The 21,074-nt window shown below is 39.1% G+C and overlaps 2 protein-coding genes and 2 long non-coding RNA genes across 4 annotated transcripts; 1 reads left to right on the top strand and 3 right to left on the bottom strand.

The window, feature by feature from the left end:
• Positions 1-660: 660 nt before the first annotated feature.
• Positions 661-1,560, top strand: LOC135075267 (uncharacterized). The gene is made up of 3 exons (XR_010257992.1): positions 661-939; positions 1,011-1,138; positions 1,265-1,560. It is a non-coding gene; the product is annotated as an uncharacterized LOC135075267 (long non-coding RNA).
• Positions 1,549-6,028, bottom strand: LOC135075265 (uncharacterized). Its single transcript, XM_063969645.1, has 6 exons — positions 5,634-6,028; positions 5,447-5,562; positions 5,127-5,251; positions 2,409-2,528; positions 2,060-2,141; positions 1,549-1,804 (listed from the first exon to the last, which is right to left on the bottom strand). The coding sequence occupies exons 2-6, from the start codon at positions 5,494-5,496 to the stop codon at positions 1,648-1,650; spliced, it is 534 nt and encodes a 177-aa protein (XP_063825715.1). The 5' UTR covers positions 5,497-5,562; positions 5,634-6,028; the 3' UTR covers positions 1,549-1,647.
• Positions 6,029-12,495: 6,467 nt separating this feature from the next.
• Positions 12,496-21,028, bottom strand: LOC135075597 (uncharacterized). The gene is made up of 9 exons (XM_063970013.1): positions 20,805-21,028; positions 20,623-20,720; positions 20,317-20,502; positions 19,785-19,899; positions 19,431-19,503; positions 18,115-18,262; positions 13,978-14,113; positions 13,144-13,296; positions 12,496-12,660 (listed from the first exon to the last, which is right to left on the bottom strand). The coding sequence occupies exons 1-9, from the start codon at positions 20,892-20,894 to the stop codon at positions 12,496-12,498; spliced, it is 1,164 nt and encodes a 387-aa protein (XP_063826083.1). The 5' UTR covers positions 20,895-21,028.
• On the bottom strand, positions 15,346-16,262 carry LOC135075596 (uncharacterized). Its single transcript, XR_010258063.1, has 2 exons — positions 16,027-16,262; positions 15,346-15,508 (listed from the first exon to the last, which is right to left on the bottom strand). It is a non-coding gene; the product is annotated as an uncharacterized LOC135075596 (long non-coding RNA).
• Positions 21,029-21,074: the final 46 nt, after the last annotated feature.

The following is a 21,074-nucleotide window of genomic DNA, read 5'->3' as shown; positions in this document are numbered from 1 at the left end:
GCAGCTCCAAGACCGTGTAATATGATTTCCTTTTCACCCTTTGTTAGAAGATCGCAGCATTTATCTAGCTGTGCCTAAAAAGAAGTTGAATAGAGTAAGTTCTTACATTTTATTCTTACTCACATAGGCCGTGTGTTTTAATGGGACAAAGTGAACTTACCTTAAAATTAGTTTTTTTGGTAATGAATATAACATTGTTTCCTTCGATTGGTCTTACTGGTAGTCGTTTTTTCACAGCATAATTTTTATTGGGGCGTTTAAAGTGCTTTTTTTTAGATTCTTCTTTCTTTTGCGGAATGTTTTCATCTGCCATATTTTCAACAAATTTGACAGTTGGTAACACGTTGAGATTGACAGTTTGTTGACATTGACACTAGTGATGTGCCGTCGTTGATTTCCGAGCTCCAAAAAAAAATAATACTTCGAGCACATTTTGTATGAAGGAGAGGGTGCGTACCGCCAGTACCTCACGCAGAAAACACCGCACCGGAATGTTCTTACCCGACTGCAGAAAGGTGGATATGCATAGCATAGGGTAACGGATTATTGTATTGCTAAAATCCGTTAAAAGAAAAATAACTTTCACAGTTTTTTGCCAATAAACTTTTGAGAATACCTGGTATTCTCTACTTACTTCTATTCTTTATTCTGTAAAAGAAAAATTGCAAAAAAAATTAAATTAATTGACGGAAAAGTTGTCAATTCGATAGAAGATAGACGTTTTGGATTATGTGTTTCATCAATTCGGTTATTTTTAAATGATGAACTTGTAATCCTTATTGTTATGTTCTTGGGGATGTAGAAAATCTAAATCCTCATGATTTCTCAGACGTAGGTAGTTCTTAAATTCCTGTAACATTAATGTTAGTCTCACAAAATGGGTTGTGTGTGTTGTTCTCTCAGTTCATTCGTTTCAATCGTCTTAGATGCTTTAGAAAGGTAAGCTTGGTTTTGTGTTGAGATTTTTGTTTTAAGATGAGACCCTTCATCCGATAAGTCCTTGTTTGCAGAATCTCTCTATGCACAGTATGTGCCATGTTAACTTGTTGTCTTCTGTTCACAATCATAACTGTAATGGTCATGGGAATCGGTATCGGGTACCATTACTGTTTTGTATCCAATTCTGTGGAAGCTATGGGTAAGCTTAAAAAGTTATATTACATATTTATTAGGACAAAGATCTTTTTGAGCTGATTTAAATGATTAAATTTTTGTCCTATTCATATATTCATAATATTAACATACATTCTCATGTATTTTATAGCAAAGGCTGCCAAGGCAGCTGGCGCTTTGCGGTCGGGCCCAGAAAGAACACCGGGCCATGTGATGCGATCCGTAGACAAGGCCATCAAGCGAGGGTTCGCTCACCGCCTGTCTCGCCGCGACATTGATGGCCCCACCCCTCAAAATAACACCAACGAAGGTCTCCTCCAAGAAATTGCCATCACAAATCGAACAAACCTTACGAATTTCATATCAGATCGAACAAATTTTACGAATTTCATATCAAAATGACAGTTGTATGCATTGGGATATAAATTAAACATGTTGTAAAAATGCTTAAGTTTTATTGATGTGCTTCGCTAGCATCGAGTTCTCATTCAGGTCATTTCGTACAGAGAAACAGTAAATTTCTCTTCAACGAGGTCAGGTTAATAGCTGAAGTGGCGCGGGCTCCGAACTGTTTCTCAAAGGCCGCAGGAAGGGCTCGCTGGTGGTGTTGTTCCGCGAGCGACGGAAGCGGCCTATCAACTTTCGCGCCAATTCCCGTTCGTGGGGCAGCAGCTCTGGCTCCTTTGGTGGCCTATAGAAACACACAAAACTTATGGGACCAGAAAAAAGCAGATTGTCTCGGATCAGAAAAACAACTCCCGACCGAGTTCTAGCCTTTGTCTCTAGCTATTATCATGTCTACACTGTCGGTAGTGGTAGTTACAACGGCCGTTAAGAGACTCCAAATGGTGACATAAATCATGTAACAGACGACCCATGCGACATGTTAACTATGCTTTAAATCTTAAAATTAATGCGACCATGCGTTAAAACAATCAGACACTACCTTTCAGTTTCCAAAACGACAATCGGTGTCTCCGTGGATTCCATGAATAGACTTTCTCCTGGTTTCTTGGTTTGATACACCTCTGGAAACATTAAATTCATATTAAGACCAACTATCAAAAAAGCACGCTTTAGACCCGTGTGCAAACCAGATCGAGCAATATTCGATTCAGAGCGCGAAATTATTTTGTATAAATCACACCAAGCAGAAACGGACGGATATCGCAAAGCTAGCTAAATGGTACAGCAGACAACGTTTGAGTAGAATGTGATAAAAGGCAAATAAACTTTGCTACGTAAACAGCAGAAGGTGAAATATGTAAAAAAATGATTATTATCCTCCTTCATACCAAGAAGTGGATGTGGTGCGTGTTCGACTTCGGATCGGTTGACGGCCACGAGGCGCACCACGGGCTGCGACTCCGGCCCGGCCCGAAGCATCGTCGGCTCTGTCGTCGATCTCGAAGACACTGGAAAAATATTATTTTGTCACTTTTGCCCTCGGCAGCAATTTCTATAGGGTTCCGCTATTGTCAAGCACGTTACATTGTCGTAAGTGGTAAGCAAGTTATGTGGGTAGCAGGCAAAGTTGCATTTTCTATAAATTACACTAGTCAACAAAAAAGGATAAGGATACTAGAAATACAATTTAAATGTTTTAAATACAAATAGTTTTTTTATAATACCATTTAATAACATTACTTATACAAATTTTGAATTTTTATCAACAAAAATAAGTTATTTTGATTTATTGCAACATTAATTTGAATTTCCTTTTATGATTTTCGTCTGTATTTTGCTTCAGAAATGTCTCGTTTTAATGATCAACAGTAATCCGCTAACATTCGCGGGCTCTACTTGCTTTGATATCGTTTTTCTATGGTAGAAGTCTTGATAGAATCTTTCACCGTGTTCATCGCTGATGGCGCCCAAATTTTCAGGGAAGAAGTCTAAATGTGAATGAAGAAAATGTATTTTCAATGACATATTACAGGCCAAAGCCTTATAAGTAGATAAAAGCTCCGCAATAATACATTTATGGTCACTTGATCGGTGATTTCCTAGAAAATTGAAAGTTACTTTTTATGAAAGATTCCCAAGCTGATTTTTCTAAATTACTAAGCTTTTCTTTAATTAATACGAGGGTGGTCTGAAAAGTTTCCGACCTCAACGTGAAGATGGCAGCATACATCAATTAAAGTCAGGGAATGTAATTGTGCATCTTTTGACAGCAACACTTCAAAATTTCAGCCATTTTTGACGCGCGGTTTTTATTTGAAAGTCGTTTGAGTGAGTCGATGTGAGTATTTTTGTGAAAATGGAAAAAATCGAGTATCGAGCTGTCATAAAATATTTGTTTTTGAAAGGGAATACCCCTACGCAAATCAAAGATGAGTTAGATTCTGTGTACGGGGACTCTTCACCGTCATTTACCACAGTAAAATTTTGGGCAGCCGAATTTAAACGTGGCCGTAAGAGCTTGGGAGATGATGAACGTTCGGGACGTCCAAAAACTGTAACTACTGACGATAACATCGCTAAAGTTCACCAAATGGTGTTAGACGACCGCCGAATTAAAGTGAGAGAGATAGCAGAGGCAATGAAAATGTCCAAAGAACGTGTTTGTCACATATTAAATCAAGATTTAGGCATGAGAAAGCTGTCCGCGCGTTGGGTGCCGCGTTTGCTAACGCCAGACCAACGACGTGTTCGAACGAACATTTCCAATGCTCTGTTGGCGCAGTTTAGGCGCAATAAATCCGAGTTTTGGCGCCGACTAATTACTGTGGATGAGACTATGTAGAAAAATAAAAATAAATTTTATGAAAAAAAATCTTGTATCTATGTTAGGTCGGAAACTTTTCAGACCACCCTCGTATATCATCTTTCATCAATTGCCTGATTTGAGGGCCAACAAATATGCCCTCAAAGTCAGGATCCAATGTGTCTTTTCGATTTTTGGCGTAACGGCCAGATCGCTAGTTTGAGGTGGTTCTGGTAGCGGACTACCGGTAGATCTTCACTATGAGGGATCGGTCTTTTAGCTGAAGGCAGGTCAAGATACTTAATTTTACTTTTTGGTTTAATTGTAATACCTTTTTTGTACCAGCAAGACAAAAATGACAATCAGATGAGTGATTCGTTGGTTCCGCCCAAATCATAGGGTTTGCAAAAGACATAGATCTAGATCTTTTCGCCCACCCAGTGAAAAGACCCACATATGTAACACAACAGATGTGTGGAACCCTCACTTTGCTTTGTTGTCCGATGGAAAAGCCAAAATACTGTTCATATAACTTAGTTACTAATGGTGACAAATTCCTTCGCTGAGTTTTGAAAGTACCACCACAAATTAAAAAAAACTTGGAAGGATCATTTTTGCACTTACTTGACATTAATTAGGAATCACTTAACTCTAAAAACAGAACAAAACACTACGCTCTTCAAATAAACAATTTCTCTGAATGCGAAAGTGAAACAAAAACGGTTAATTTTTAATTTTGTGGGTAGTAGCTGTAACACGAAAACTAGACCTGATGGAATCAAAATAAATATGGGAATAAATTGACGGTAGGTAGGTAATTTAAAATTAGCAAGCACATTTCTTGTTACAAAATTTTGTTGACCAGTGTTATCACTGCTACGATACAAAAATATTTTGTGCAAATGCGGGTGGGTGAAGAAAATTCATCGCGCCCGAGCAGACGACGCCGCATCTCTTCAGTCTGCCTGCGACTATGATACGTGCAACCGAGTTGAAACGTCGGGTGGGTAAATATCTGTTTACCGAAAAGTGTTTTGTTGCAAAATCCCGTAGCAATGATAATATAATTTATAGTAAAATTTCAGTTATTATTTTGCAATGGAATTATTTTTTTTTTTGCAATGGAAGCAGCATGCTTGTTAATGTGGCTACAGTGCAGCACGCGGCAGGGGGCATGTAAGTAGCTATTGGTTATTATATTGAGGCGATAGTTGTTTATTCAAACAAAACCACAGGTTTTGGTATTTACAGATAAACGCGAGGACTATTAACGGATATTTTTTAAAATTATGTCCAAACTTACTTGCAAAGGACGCCAGTTCTTTCTGAGCGTAATGATAGCCCACTGATATACCGTATATCATTAGTAAAATAATTGTGAACATGAGAAGCATCAGCACGAATGCACAACAAGTCCAGGTTAATACTCTGAAAATGAAATACAAGTTGGTTTAAGTAGAGAACAGGCTCTTTCTGCCAATTTATGTATGTTTGTTCACAAGGATACAACAGGCGTGATATGTTGACCTTAAGATCGCCCTTATTCTCTACGGAATATTAAAGACTTTGGCAGTGCAATAATTCCGCTTGATGTTTCCTCTTGTTTTGTACAAGTTTGCTTACCTTTCAACGCAAAATGTCATGGAACAAAATACTGACTGTACCAGACCCATGATTGCTGTTTATCTTTGATTTGTTTTACCAAAATTCAACCTCGATCGAAAAGAATGCAGACAACGCTGTAACGAAAAAATATTAAATAAAATTGATTTGACACAATATGTTCAAAGTAAATAAATACTGGATATACCTCATAATATGACAAAACTAATCAGCAGATGAGCAGTCTGTCTTGAATAACATTGTTTGATATAAAACACTGATAAATAATAGGATTATTCAAAACCATAAAACGGCGAAGACCATTCTTCTAAACGTCACAATAACGTATGTCAAGTCAAACAGTTTGCTGCCAGTTTGAAAAAAAAAAAGTAAAACTGAAAAGTATTCAAAATCTTTTTGTCATTTTACATGGTCATTCAATAGTGGCTGGCACTTGCACATATTTTCTACTCACTCCTAGCTGTTCTGCAGGCTACTCAATGGTGGTGTATGGTTCTATCACTCTCACTCACAACCTTAGGTCTAGCGCTAAACTCAGGAAGTGCCTGAGGTATGGGAGTAGTACGGGAGGAGTTACATTGACATATACTCAACGTCAAATAAACCGCACCTTCCGCGACGCGAACTTTAAAGAATTTCTTCTGACACAACCATGGTGCCCCAACAATATTGGTGTTATTTGAAAGTTCTATAAAATATCCTTTAAGAAAAACACATTTAATTTCTTAATAAATGATTAAAATATACCATAAATGTGACTTGAATAAATACCTCACTTTGGGCCCACCTCTGGGATCAATTAGACCAATATTTATGGTTATAAAACCAAATAATGATCTCACGTGTCTTCTTTAACAGATGGATACCTAACGATTAATCCCAACTTAACAGTTTTATAGCCATAAAAGTTGGCTCAAACGTAACTACCTATTTTTTGAAGAAGTGACGCTGGATCCTTCTAAAGACACATTTTTGGGGTAAAAACCTTTCCTTTAATGAAATGAAGGTTAGAACTAGGTTTTGAAATGGTGCCAATATTGGTGGGAAGTGGAGATGCATACGTTTGAAAGTGCTTGTCGCAGGAGGTGCGATTTATTTGATGTCGAGTGTATTAAGACGTGACAGAGCATACAAATTTAAAGCATATAAAGGCTCGGCGACATTGACGCCTCAAAAACACCTTCCCGTGCCGCTCATATACCTCAGGCACTGAGTTAGAGTAGGCGCACACCGTTGATTTTTCGTCGGCCGATAGTTTAGTCGGGCAGTTGATCAGTATGGGCATGTATGGGAGTGCGCACACTACGCCGATTCGATTTGGCCGATTCTTCATACAATTTAAAATCGGGCACAACTATCGGCCAACTAAAAATCAACGGTGTGCGCCTACTCTTAAGCACTATACCACAGACTATACCTACAGATGCGAATACGCGATAGCAACTTACATATCCAAAATCCCCGAAACGTCATTTCTAATTGGCCATAAAAAGGCGTAAATTTTGAGAATGAGGATCAGTACTGTTGTAGAAAATTCAATAAAAGTAGTATCTACGTTAATCTTTAAGACATAAGAAAGATATATCTTTTTGAATTATCCAAATCGGACCATTACTTACGAAGATATTAAGTAATAAACATAGGCCGTTTTTGCCGCTAAAAGTCAACGTACGCAAGGCCGCGTGACGTCATTATATCCGAATCGAGCGCAGCCGGCGTACTAATAGGATGGAAAATATTTTTTTCCGGCTAAACTATCAGTTTTAGAAAAAAACTTTTAATAACATTTATTCTTCAAAATAAAGTAACCTATCGACCAGTAATTTTTAAAAATAAAAATTGTGAAAAATAAGTATTGCTATGTCCAAAAACCACATTTTCATAGGATTCAATGCAATGCGGAGACGCGGTTGGGGTGAGTGTAACTTAATGATTGTTTGTATTGAACATAATAATCATCAAGTCATACCCAGTTTCTGGCATTTCTGGCATGGAGGGGGTTTCATACCCAGCTTCTGGCCGAAGGGGAGTCATATCCAGCCAGTGGCGGCGTAGCATGGGTTGGCACCCGGGGCGATCACCCCCCCCCCCCCCCCCCCCCGTCATAACTCCTAAGGCACCCCCTGGTACCCCCAGGATCTTGGGGTTACCTACCGATTCGAAGATTGAAATACAATCGCACCCCCCGTATCATGACATTGACCGCAGATTTGCCATGCAGATGAGTCAGTGAGTACTAATGCGCGACTTGTGTCACCCCCTGATGCTTGGCACCCGGGGCGGACCGCCCCCACCGCCCCCCCCCTTACGCCGCTACTGTATCCAGCTTATGCTTATGGCCTGGGGGTAGGGGCAAGCCTTACCTAGCTTCTGGCCTGGGGGGAGGGGGAGGGGTCAAGTCATACCCAGTTTCGGGCCGGGGGGGGGGGGGGGGGGGGTAAATCATACCCAACTTCTGGCCGAGGGGGAAGTCATGCCCAGCTTATGACCTGGGGAGAGGAGAGGGGCGGGGTAGTCATACCCAGCTTCTAGGCTAAGATTAAATAGATTTCCAGCACGGAGCGGCTGTCCTTTCCTGCAGCAGCTGGCCCGCCCATGGGAACGGCGAATAGATAGGTAGGTGCGTAGGTTTAGCTCAGAAAAACTAAATAACAGGTAGGTATTAACTTATTAAGTGTACATCGAAATGATTTTCATAGCAATGTCTTATTGTTAGAAGTTATACCTTATTGTTAGAAGTAAATAAATTAATACTTATACATTTTTATATTTTACTTGAAAGAAGATATGACTCTAACAACACTTATGTACACTTTATTTGAATAAATCGCCAAATATACCACCGCGGAGACCCCAATCGCATCTCTGCGTGCCATTGAATCGTATGAGCATATGGATTTTTTGCGTTATTTTTCACAATTTCCATTTTTAAAAATTACCTATCGATAGCTTACTTTATTCTGATGAATAAATGTCATTACAAGTTTTTCTCTAAAACTGATAATTTGGCTAGAAAAAAATATTTTCTATCCACGCAGTACGCCGGCAGCGTTCGGATCGGATATAATGACGTCATCGTCCCCGCGCCGGGCGGTCAGTGAACTTTTTTAGTAATTTGGCCATAACTTCGTCAATTTTTGTCGTAGAACAAAAATTTTTGCACTGTGTATTAAGGATTTCTTAGCCCTATAAATCTGCATTCACAGCTAAAAATCGAAATGATCCTCATTACAACGTTTGTGTAATAAAAAAAAGTTTGATTTTATAAACAAATTTTATTTAACGAAATTGCAGTAAAAATACATTACAACAGTCTCAAAAGATAAAAGTTTTCACAACCAATACTATTATCCAAAAAGAATTTCATGGTTCAAGTACTGACACTGCCTTCATGATTACAGTTAGAAAAGCAAGAAAGTGGTTTTTATTTTGGATCATTCAGATGTACACCAAACAAAAATGTATAAACAGAGGGCTGAGTGTCAGTTTTTTTCAAACGCGTTCACTAGCGAGCGCGTCAAAAAATGACATTAAATATGTGACGGATTGTACAGCGCCCCTAGCGGGAAACTTTCAAAAACTAAAATTTTCATACATTTTTTAAGCACGCTCACTAGTGAGCACGTTTCATGTAAACTCACACTCAGCCCACTGAAAATATATTGTGTAATTAATGCGAAATTTTAACTGTTACAAGGCAGTGTGGAAGCATTTACAGAAGACTTAGAATTACAAAGAAAACCTTCAGATTCAAACATCAAGATGGTAACATGTCTAGTCTAGTACTAACATTTGACATAAAAATATCAAAAAAATATCTTACAATTTATGTAATGCGAGCTGCGTGTACGATCATTAAAGAGCGGAATATACATTTATCCAATCCATTTAAAATAGTCAAAAATGTATACAACTCTAGTAGGTATAAGACATTTTAAATATATGGCTTTCAGTTATGTAAAAAGGCACTAAGTGGTTCTTTTTACTAAATAATAAACAGTCATAATATCAAAATTATTGCTTACGTTATATTTTTAAATATAAATTACTACAAAAACAAAAAATATAATTAATTACTTATATTCACTCATACTTAGGAATTTAACTAAAAATAAAACCAAAATACACATAAGAAATGATTTTCACAAAATAATATAAAAGTAACACAAGTTACGTAACAAGAAAGAAATAAAAACATTAAATAATACGACGAAATCAAAATAATTTATCAGTACGATTATTCCATAAATTCGCCTAAGATTGAAATTCGGAGGTGAACATATCAAATACAGCTAGGTTGTCTCAAAAACGGTATTAGGAGATGAGTTTCGTATGCTTTAGCGCTAGGAACGCGTTCTGTTTGCCCTAAGGGCCAATGCACATGGTGTTTGTTATACAACCCAAGCTGCCAAGTGCGCAGTTTACTCGACCGGGTTGTAGGCACTGTATATGCACGTCGCGTTTTCTGCTCTGTTAAATTTAAAAAAGGTATTCCGATTGCTTGAAAAACGCACTTTGAACGTGGTACGCATGGGTTTTAATCTTTAACCAGTCATTGACGATATTATTGCTTTATATGGGCGTCTGCAGGGGGTGGGTTTTCTTTTATGCAGGGTTCCCCATTCTGGTTCATAGGTGAGTCCGGCTCGAAGGACCAAAATGTAGGGAAAGGTCGAAATGAGAGCAGTGGATTGTATTATAAATAGAGCTATTATACCCCCCTAATTCTCTGTACGTCCAAGTTTCCTTGTCAAGGACTTAAATTAGTGAAAAATGTTAAGTCTGACGCCAAACGAGCGTAATTTTCGTAGCGTGATTTCAAATTCCAACACATTTTAAGTCGTTGTGAAGTTCACACTGAACTTTTTTGTAGACTCAAGAAACGCGTCGTAAACTATGCTCGTTTGGACGCTGCTTAAAGGTTAGCATCTCACAGCTCACTGCTTCCCGTGCAGCATGTCCCATAACGGTAGTTCAGCAAGCGCTGCATGTCTCGTTGCAACTGTCTCGCGAGCGCCACGTGTGTTTTAAGGGTTTTTTTTTTAATATCTTACAGAACACTTGAAACGCGTAACGCGTGTCGTCCTGTACGTTGACGTCAGGATTGAAACTAGTGAAAAAGTTAAATATTAATGGTTTACGGGACTATTCCCACCTCTCGTTCCCACCGCTGCAACTCCTGTGTAGCCAGGATCTACAGCTTGACCGCCAATAAAAACCCTACCAGTGAAGGTCGAGTTTGTCCCGGGGAAAAGTTGTTAATAAGCTAGATGACAAAATTGCAATTATTTGTCCGTTAGACAGATAATTAGAAAATATTAAACTCATATTTTTTATTTTCTTTCATAATTAAATAATAACAGTGCTATATCGAGTTGAAATAGCGCGTTACGTCACACTTGAATTTTTACTCAAAAGTGAGTCACGCGCCATTTCAACTCAATATAATACTGTAATTATTCGATTATGAAAAAAATTCAAAAATATGTGTTCAAAATTTTTTGATTATCTGTCTGACGGACTAAATAGAATTTCGATTTCATTTCCCAGTCATCATCCCTATTGTATAGCATCTCACAGCTCACTGCTTCCCGTGCAGCATGTCCCATAGCGGTAGTTCAGCGAGCGCCGCGTGTAACTCCCGTTGCAGCTGCCTGGCCAGCGCCGGCGCCGCCTGCGCCACGCCCGCGCCGCGTGCCCACGCGCCCACCAGTGGACACACGCCGCTCAGTGGGCCCAGACCCGTGATGTGCAGATCCATTGAGCTGGGACAGACGGGAAATAATTAGAATGAAGCGATATGGCAAAATTAGCGTACCTCCAAGTCTATGGACCTCACAATACAAGCTAAAGCCCGGTCTGTGAGCACATAGAATTTTGTCCAATGACCCCTAGCTACCCATCCTTATCGCTCGCGCGTAATTATATTGCTGTCGCGACTGTGCGACTGGCACCCTCAGTGGGTGTGCGAGCGTGATAGCAACATAATTACGCGCGAGCGATAAGGATGGGTAGCTTGGGGTCATTGGACAAAATTCTATGTGATCACAGACCGGGCTATATCTGCTAAGAGCGTACTTTAGTGTTCAAAATCTAAATTATCTTTATTTGTATAGACTAATTAAATTAGTACTTACAAATCGTCAAATGCTCTTAAAGGAGCCTATACATGTCCCATTCTTTTTATGCCCTACCAGCGCTTCGAGACAAACATTTAGCAAGAAGAAGAAGCGCCTTGCTGGAAGGTCTAACAACGATTGCAGTTGGATGAAATGGCAATGATTGCAACTGGCGTGGCACGCTCCGCCCAAGCAAGCGCGGCGAACGATATCGTTCGTTTCAGCCAAATGACGTCCACCGCTGGACAAAGGCCTCCTCCAAGGTTTTCCACAATGCACGGTCCTGCGCTGCCCGCATCCAGGCTCTTCCCGCGACCTTTACCAGATCGTCGGTCCACCTTGTAGGAGGCCTTCCCACGCTACGTCTTCCAACCCGTGGTCGCCACTCGAGAACTTTTCTGTCCCAACGGCCATCGTCTCTATGAGCTATGTGCCCCGCCCACTGCCACTTGATTTTAGCAATTCTGCGAGCTATGTTGGTCACTTTGGTTCTCCTACTGATCTCCTCATTTCTGATTCGATCACGCAGGGAAACTCCAAGCATAGCCCGCTCCATCGCCCTTTGGGTGTATGGCCCATAGTAAGCGACCACGTTTCAGATCCATATACCATCACTGGCAACACACACTGATCAAAGACTTTTGTCTTGAGACACTGCGGTATTTTGGACGTATGTCACGTAGCTTCCCGAACGCTGCCCAGCTGAGTTGGATTCGACGATTGACCTCTTTCTTGAAGTTGACCCTACCTAACTGGACTGTTTGTCCCAGGTATACATAATTGTCAACAACTTCGAGTGTATAGTCTCCAACCTTCAATAGAGTGGGTGCATGCAATACGGACATTAGACATGATTTTTGTCTTGTCCATGTTCATTCTGCACTTCGGCACTATACGACACGATGGGAATAAGCGAGAAATATCAGAAACTCACTCCATGTGCTGCACGCGTAAGTCATCTAATTGCGCGTAGGGCTCCCAACGCGCGAGCCCGACCGTCAGAGCCACGTGCAAGGAGCTGTGAGCGAAGGCAGCCGCGAGCCGCCCGCTACACGACACGCCCATTGCCTTTATCCGGTAGTCGTCGTAGCCGATCTGAAATGACACCAAGTAAAACTCATATTGAAACAGATCTAAAGCCCGGTCTGTGACCACGTAGAATTTTGTCCAATGACCCCAGCTACTCATCCTTATCGCTCGCAGGTAATTATATTGCTGTCGCGACTGTGCGACGGGCGCCCGCAGTGAATGTGCGAGCGCGACAGCAACATAATTACGCGCGAGCGATAAGGATGGGTAGCTTGGGGTCATTGGACAAAATTCTACGTGCTCGCAAACCAGACTATAGTGGCTCAAGACTTAAAAGTCACTTAATCATAATGCAAAATTGTTTAAATCTAAATAGCATTAACATTTTCAGATCACATAAGAGCCAAGTACACGAGGAGTTTCGGCGCTGCACCGCAAAGATTTCACCATATCTCACGACGCGGCGCCGCACTGCTCATTTTGACCGCCAACCGGGACATGTGAAAAGGGCCTTAGTCAGCGTCTGTTCTAATTTCTACATGTCCATACCTGTAAGTCCTTTATCCTTAGCGTGAAGTGGAAGCAAGTCTTGACGGGGTCGGGGCGGCTGACGCTGACGTCACTCACGCGGTTGATGGTGGCTAGGTTCTTGACCCAGCCCGTGTCGGTCTCGAACTTGCCTATAAACGATATCGACCCAATCTGGAACATAATAAGCACTAGAAGAATCAAAATATTAATCTACAAATATTATTTTACTAACTTTTACGAGGTGGTATCAGATATAAGCCGGGATAGGATGGGCGCCGTGATAAAATCTTATCGATGATTTTAGACGACAAAAGTATGGGCTTATCGGGTAAAATCGATGAAATGACGCGAGAAAAGCTGAGAGTTTTTTCCTGTATTCAGAATACCAGATCCATTATTTTTTTTAATATTTAAAATAAATACATAAAGATTAAAAAAAATGGATCTGGAATTCTGGATACAGGGAAAACTCATTACTATTGCAACTTCTTTTTATCCAGGATCTAAAAAAGACGCTGTACATTACACACGCACGCACTTATTGCAATAGAAATTAAAGTACCTACGACCAACGAGAAGCGATACCAAATATAAACAAACCCAAAGTCATGGGTGAACCCGTCTGACTTTGACATATTTTGGCGGGAGAACGAGACATTACGACAAACACACAAGATAGGAAGAGACAGAATATATTTTCAACTCGACAGTCGTATCGACCTTTTGTATCGCTGCTAGTTGGCCGTACTTTAGTGCTATTTTGCAGCATTTTAAAGTTTGAAGTTTGAACAAATTCGAATAGATCGGGTTTTGGGGGAAACTGCAAACAGGATGCCATGAAGAAGGCCTTACTTTGTGCATGAAGGTGGCGTGCAGAGGCGGCAGCTCGAGCACCTCGTGACAGCTCTGCAGCAGCGTGCGCCGCATGTTGATCAGCACCATGTCCACCACCTTGTTGCCGCTCTCGGCCAGGCACGCCGCCATGTCGCTACGACCATAAAATTATCTCTATACTATACTAAAGTCCGGTCGCCGAGCAGATAGAATTTCGTCCAATGACCTCAAGCGCTCGCACACTCACTGCGCCCGTCGCACAGTCGCGACAGCAATATAATTACGCGCGAGCGATAAGGATGGGTAGCTTGGGGTCATTATTGGACAAAATTCTACGTGCTCACGGACCAGGCTTTACTCACCCTTCACGCCCGCGTGTAATTTTATTGCTTTCGCGACTAATTACGCGCGAGCGAAAGGATGGGTAGATTGGGGTCATTGGACGAAATTATACACCGTGTTACTTTGCATTCTTGCCATATTCACAGAGATAAAAGTAGGTAATAGTACCTATTATTTAAGATAAACAAGAGACTCCCATAAAGAAAGTACACTAAGATTTTAGTAAATTTGGTTTTTCAGTACAAATTGGAATAAACCAATTTTGGCTCGCTCGTTCTACAGGTGCAAGTGGAATAAACCTAGTGGGCGTGGCCTAGTTCTTAATTTCATGGCTTTGGGTACCAGCCTTTTTATCCAGTCATAATAACTATTTTAAAATACTCTTCAGTTGATTTCAGATATTCCTTTCTACTTCACGGGCTTAGGACCGTCAAAAATACGTAATAATTATTAGGGTTTCAATTAATTTAAAACATTGTACCCTATTTTTACAAATTAATAAATTAAGTATGAAATGAAATCACCTTATTCACGATTAATTATTTATTCATAAGTTCCTACCTCAGAATACAGAACAAACCAGAAGGAGTGTTCGATAACATTTCTACGCGGCAACTTGTGTCCAAAATACTTCCCCTCCCGCGCCCCTCTACCCCCTTTAGTGTTACTAGCGCCGTGTGACACCCCCATTTTTGGGGTAAAATTATGTAATTTTTTAAAGAGATGTTAAACAAGTAAAAAATAAGTAAGTGAAATAAGTACACACGGCCAGTGTTAACTATCCATTTCCGTTTTTGCTCTCGCTCTTATCAAATGGTGATTCTTTGCGATAGAACGAGACGACATGACTGGCCATAGGCATAGATAGTACCTACCTACCTATGAATTTAATTTTTACTCCGAAGTAACTAAGTGTAAGATGATTATTTATTTCTATTAAATAGTGTAATATATGTACTATATTTTATGTAGGTATAATATGTTATTTAAAAGTCAATTACAAAAGTCGAATATAAATTTTAGAATGCCAAGTAAAACAAAAAAGAAACTTAAGGTTCTTTATTATGTAAACATATCGACAACAAAACATTTGTTTACGGCGCAGTAGTGCTTTTAGTTTAACTTTTCTTGGAGTGAAAAACAGAATCCAAATCAAAAACATCACCAATACTTAAATTTGATTGCGAGGCAACTCTGGCTGTGTATCCTGAAAAAAAATCAGAGTAAGTATGTAAGCAATAATTAATTACTTAAAATTATTATTAAATATACAAATATTGCTGCTGCTGATCTGTTGATACCAATGCCTTACTTTTGAATAAATGGGAAAGTATGAAATTCACGATAGTAATTTATTATCTCCTCATTATTAGGGAGTAATATTATAAATTAATTCAATATATTGAAATCAAATCAAAATCAAAAATATTTATTCAGTTTAGACCACAAGTGGCACTTATAATTTAATTAATCAGGTTGTCATGTCATGGATGAAATTACACTAAAAACTAATTAAAACAAAAAGGATGGGGAAAATATTCCATTATTCTGTGGTAACGCTAACAAAATTAACGCGTGAATTTTTTATAAGTAGACAAATGTAATTCAATATAAAAAAGTAGGGTAAAATATTCCGTTGACCTGTGGCAACACTTACAAAATACAACCGTGATTTTTTTTGAAAATTATTATTTAATTAAAATGAATTGGAAATGTGCTACTTACGGATAAAACATGATCCCATGCACTTTCTTCGTAATTCCAGTAGCATTCTTACATGTTGGAACGGCACAAGACGGCATAATTTAATTATAAAGTGTCAATCTGACGGATATGTAAACAATGCGCGCGCCGGCCATTGACTGATTGCTTTAAAGTCAAAGTAGTGCGATTTGGAGTACTTTATATGAATACACATTTACGCCCGTTGACGGTTTCTGGTTTGTTCCGTATTCTGAGGTTCCTACTTACAAAGTTTACGTACTGCGAAGCAAGTGTTCAAAGTGTCCTCCGTTCTGATGAAGGCACAGTCTAGCACGGCGAAGCGTAGGTTTTTCGCTTTAGTTTTCGCAACACATAAACGTTTTGTATCACAGTTTCACTAAAACAATCCTTTCATGTAACGCGTTTACACTGTTTATCTCTTCTGCGCATACCAGTCGTTTCAAGTCACTCCAAAAATTCCATTGGTGTCAGGTCCGAGGATCGTGGTGGCCAAGCTACTGGACCCCTCGTCCAATCCACTGTTCACCAAACGTATTATTCGCGCACTTGACGTCCTTATTGTGGGGGAGCACCATCCTGCTGGTAGTAGAGCATTTGGTGTAACGCTAAGGGTACGTCATCAAGCATTTCGTCTAAGACGTCTTGCAGACACTCCAAGCACCATTTTGATTAAATTATTCGTTGTTTGAATACACTTCAGTCATTTTTGTATTATTTATAACGTGATTTGTGTTTGATGGATTTCTCAGTTTTTTACAAGTGTCAAAAAGACATTTTAAAGACAATAGATTGCAATAGATATTTAAAAATACAATAAAAAGTAAAAAAGTCTCCATCGCCATCGCCAACAAGTGATGTGCATGCGTTACGATAATTAGTGGTGTGTTTAACAGATTGTCGATAAAATAAAATACTCAAGATTAAAAAAAAAATTTTCGGGCATTATTTTTTTACGGATTTGTATTCAGTATCAGTAATATAGTAACCTCTCTAAATATGGCAAGAATGCAAAGTAACACCCTGTATACTATGCTCGGCGACCGGACTTTAAATCTATACTAATATTATAAATGCAACAGTAACTCTGTCTGTATGTTTGTGTTGCTTTTACACCTAAAAGACAATGCCGGAAAATGGCGTCTTTTTTTTTTGCGCGGCCATCGACCAAACCTTAGCAAAATAGTGACATTGTATGTGTAAACAAACAATACCATCCAGTAAAGACTCCAGACATCAGTGTGGAGTAGAATCAGCGCAATAAAAAAATAGCGGAATATTTTGTTGCAATTTCTTACAAAACATGCGCGCAAAAAGCAAATCTAGTATGTAAATCATCAAACTTCTAACGCTCGTAACTCAGTTCAGACTGAGTTTAGAGGTATACATGTCATAGTAAGTTTGGTTTATTACACTATTTTGTAATCCAAAAACAAAGTTTGGTCGTAGGCCGCGTGAAAAAAAAGACGCCACCTTCCATACAAAATCTGGCATTGCCATTTGCGGGTAACGGTTAGTACCTCTAGTACGAACAACTTTCGTCTTTGAATAATTTGCGTATTCGAAATTCGATACCCAGCCTTCGAATTCAACGATAACGTGACGATGACGTGCTACCATTTCTAAGTTGACTTTACGTCACGTTCTTAAGGGCACTGTTTAAGTTTTCACACATCTTTAGATGGCGATTCGAAGTCGAAGGGTTTTCAAGCTAGAGATACGGACCGGTCAAAGTGAACGCAGCGATTCACATGATTTTTGACATATATTTTTATCTCAGAAAACTAATTAGGTAGTTCATTAACAACTAGACTGTTTGCAAGTGAAGTAATGATTTTAATTATTATGACAACTAAATAAAAGGCCACAGAATTGATATGGTCGACTGAAAAAGTAGGTCACAGTGAAGCGGTCGTCGCGGTAACAGTCGTGTCCTTCAGTTAGGAAAGCCACTTTTTTATGTCATATTATTACGTTTAATGACGTCAAGCATGATCGCTAGTTAATGTTAAAGTTATGTTTAACTTATGCTTAACACTTAACAATATCAAGAAATATATAAAATACTACCAAATATTACCAGATTTTTACCTGTAAGCTTCCAGAAGGCTGGGGTTGCAGCAGACGACCTCAGAGACGCTGGTGGCCTGTCTCAGCACCACCGCGAGGTGCCTTTGCAGTTTGTCCCGGAGAAGCGCGTATAGCGGCAACGATATCGCCGCCGTGAGCGGTAAGTCGTCTGGAATTTATATTCTTTATTCCAATAATGTGGCAAGATAATAATCTACGTTATTTCAATCCATGCTATAGATCGTTTCATCTATAGTCTGGTCTGCGAGCACGTAGAATTTTGTCCAATGACCCCAAGCTACTCATCCTTATCGCTCGCGCGTAATTATGTTGCTGTCGCGCTCGCACACTCACTGCGGGAGCCCGTCGCACAGTCGCGACAGCAAATAATTACGCGCGAGCGATAAGGATGGGAAGCTTGGGATCATTGGACAAAATTCTACGTGCTCACAGACCGGGCTTTACAAAGACGCGCCCGCCACCAATTTTTGGTCGAGGGAAGCGCGGGGTGCGGGGAGTTTCCCCCAAACAGCTTTCCTTCTGAGCAATTCGAGCGTCATTATTGTAGTGTGCGTGTACAGTCATGGATGATTTAGCGTGTACCGATAACACTCAAACATTAGCGGAAGAATGGTGGGGCGCGTCTTCGTGGATGAAACGATCCACGATGATGTATTTTATCAATGCGAAATTTTCTAGCTAGACCAATTTTGATAATTTATTGGCAATAGAGTTAGGATGGATTCTTTTTTCCTAAAAATAGATCGTAAAAGTAATATAATATGGGAATGAAAGTTTGTAAGTACAGTAAAATCGAATTTAGCTCTCTAAATTGATGGGGAAAAAAATTAGTAGATATCCAATAAAGTTGTATGTGCCATACAATACCGTTTACTATCTCTCTCACAAGTTTATTAACACCAGTGGAGTAACAACAATAAACACATCATTATCGCTCTCATAAGCAGATGCAAGTGGGGCGTTGCCATTATACATCGTGTTATTTATCTCTACCGTAGGCGCAGGAGCGAGTTAACGACATATGGTGTTAAATATAACATGGCCTCGAATTAGGCACGACTGTCACTTTCAGCATCGTAGAGGAAACGAAACTAAAAGAATACATTAATATTACTGTTGCGCATAACTTAGTAGGTAGCCTTAATTCGAATAAAATAAGACCTCTGTAATAGTGCCTTTTTCTTGTGACGTGGTTTTCGGCTATTCCGCGAATAGAAAAAACATTATAAAATAATGAAAAGTGGACAGGATCCGCACGCGTGCCGAAATCCGCACCACAGTAAAAAGCATTATGTCAAGTTGTAATAAAAACTTACCAATATGTTTTGCTAATTGTTCTGTCGTAGCGAAGTCATAGCCCCCGCTCTTTTGTGGCGAAGGCCACGACAGCTATTGCAAGAATTAAAAATTAATTAATCAACCAATTCATTGATTCAAACCTTAATTAGTACCTAGACATGTTTTAATTTAAATGAGCAAAAAATGTTGTATTATAAGTAGTTGGTTATGTTATTCACATTTTCACTTATAAAAATTTTTCTTTTTACAAATAAAAATAAAATTCATTATATGAATAGACTTATGACTAGTGCAAAATCAGAATGTAAAATATTTGGAGAAAATATAAATTATGGCAGGCCTATCATTGATCTTTATCATGTCGAAATTACCTTGACCAGAACCTCATCATGCATGAAGTCTATACCAGGGTTCACAAACGAGAAGGCGTCGTCTTCCAGCACCAGCCCAACATTCACATCTGCAGTCATGTTCGATAAGGATATTCTAGAAGAAACATTTTTTTAAGTTTTTACTGCTCTACAATAATTCTAACTATTATTCTATTACCTACGTTTTTCCTCATTGGGCTCAGACCTTTCAAAATTAAACACAATATTATAGAAAGAATGCTATACAAATTACAGAATGTTTGTAATTACTTTATTAATCAAGCACCATTATAGACCAGTTCTATAATGTCAGTCTGGAACCATTGTGATATTTCGTGCTGTGGTGAATATTTTTTTATAAAATAAAAAAATCATCTACAGACATTGAAAGTATAGTAACCATTTTTTTAGGCTACATTATTGCCTTTTTTATTACATAAATAATAATTGATTACAGTTAGTAGAGGTAAACATTTATCTATTAAAAAGGTAACTAAAGGAAATCCTTTATTGATTATTATTTAATACTTACAGGACGTGCCCTTCTGACATGACAGGTATCAAGTTGTACAAGTTTTCATTAAATGCGCTGTACAGCCCTCGCACGTTGACCTCGCCCAGGGAGCACCGGAATGACAACCCCATCGACTTCAGGTCTAGAGACAGACCTTGCATGTGGAAGGTTGGAGCCTTCACAAGTTCTAAGCGGGTGAGATTACTGAAATAATAATTTTGTTTTATAGAAAACAACTAGTATGAGTAGTACAATCCTCAAATCAAATGTACACCTGAATATTATAACTTGTGATTAAAATAAAAAATGTTTCACCATACTTACACCTGAGTATTTTTGGCGAAGTAAGAAGTGTCTTCCAGAGAGTCAGGCTTTACCTGTTCACCATTTTTAGTCTGTTGCAAGACCACGTTGGTAAAACTCTGACAATAAGAGAAAATAATATTAATAACACATCATATTTGATGCACTAATCACTTTAATAATTTATGATACCAATTATTTACCCTTTTGATAACATCTTGTAAATTCGGCTGTACTTTCGTCAACAGTTCATCGAGCTCCTGTTCAATATCCTGATTATCTTCTTCCGACATTTTGACATAAGCATTACCTCTTGAATTCTTTTAATTAATCACATTAAACGTTAACTTGTAAAATAACTAAAAACTTCGAAACATATTGCAACAGTTTGGTTGGATTGGACGACGATGAATTATTTTGACAGATTGACAACACTTTGACAAGTTTGACAACAGACAGCAGCTGACACTGAC

Source organism: Ostrinia nubilalis, chromosome 10 (genome assembly GCF_963855985.1).
Source record: "Ostrinia nubilalis chromosome 10, ilOstNubi1.1, whole genome shotgun sequence".
NCBI lineage: Eukaryota > Metazoa > Arthropoda > Insecta > Lepidoptera > Crambidae > Ostrinia > Ostrinia nubilalis.
Note: the sequence above shows the minus strand (reverse complement) of the source record. Positions and strands in the feature narration are given on the sequence as shown.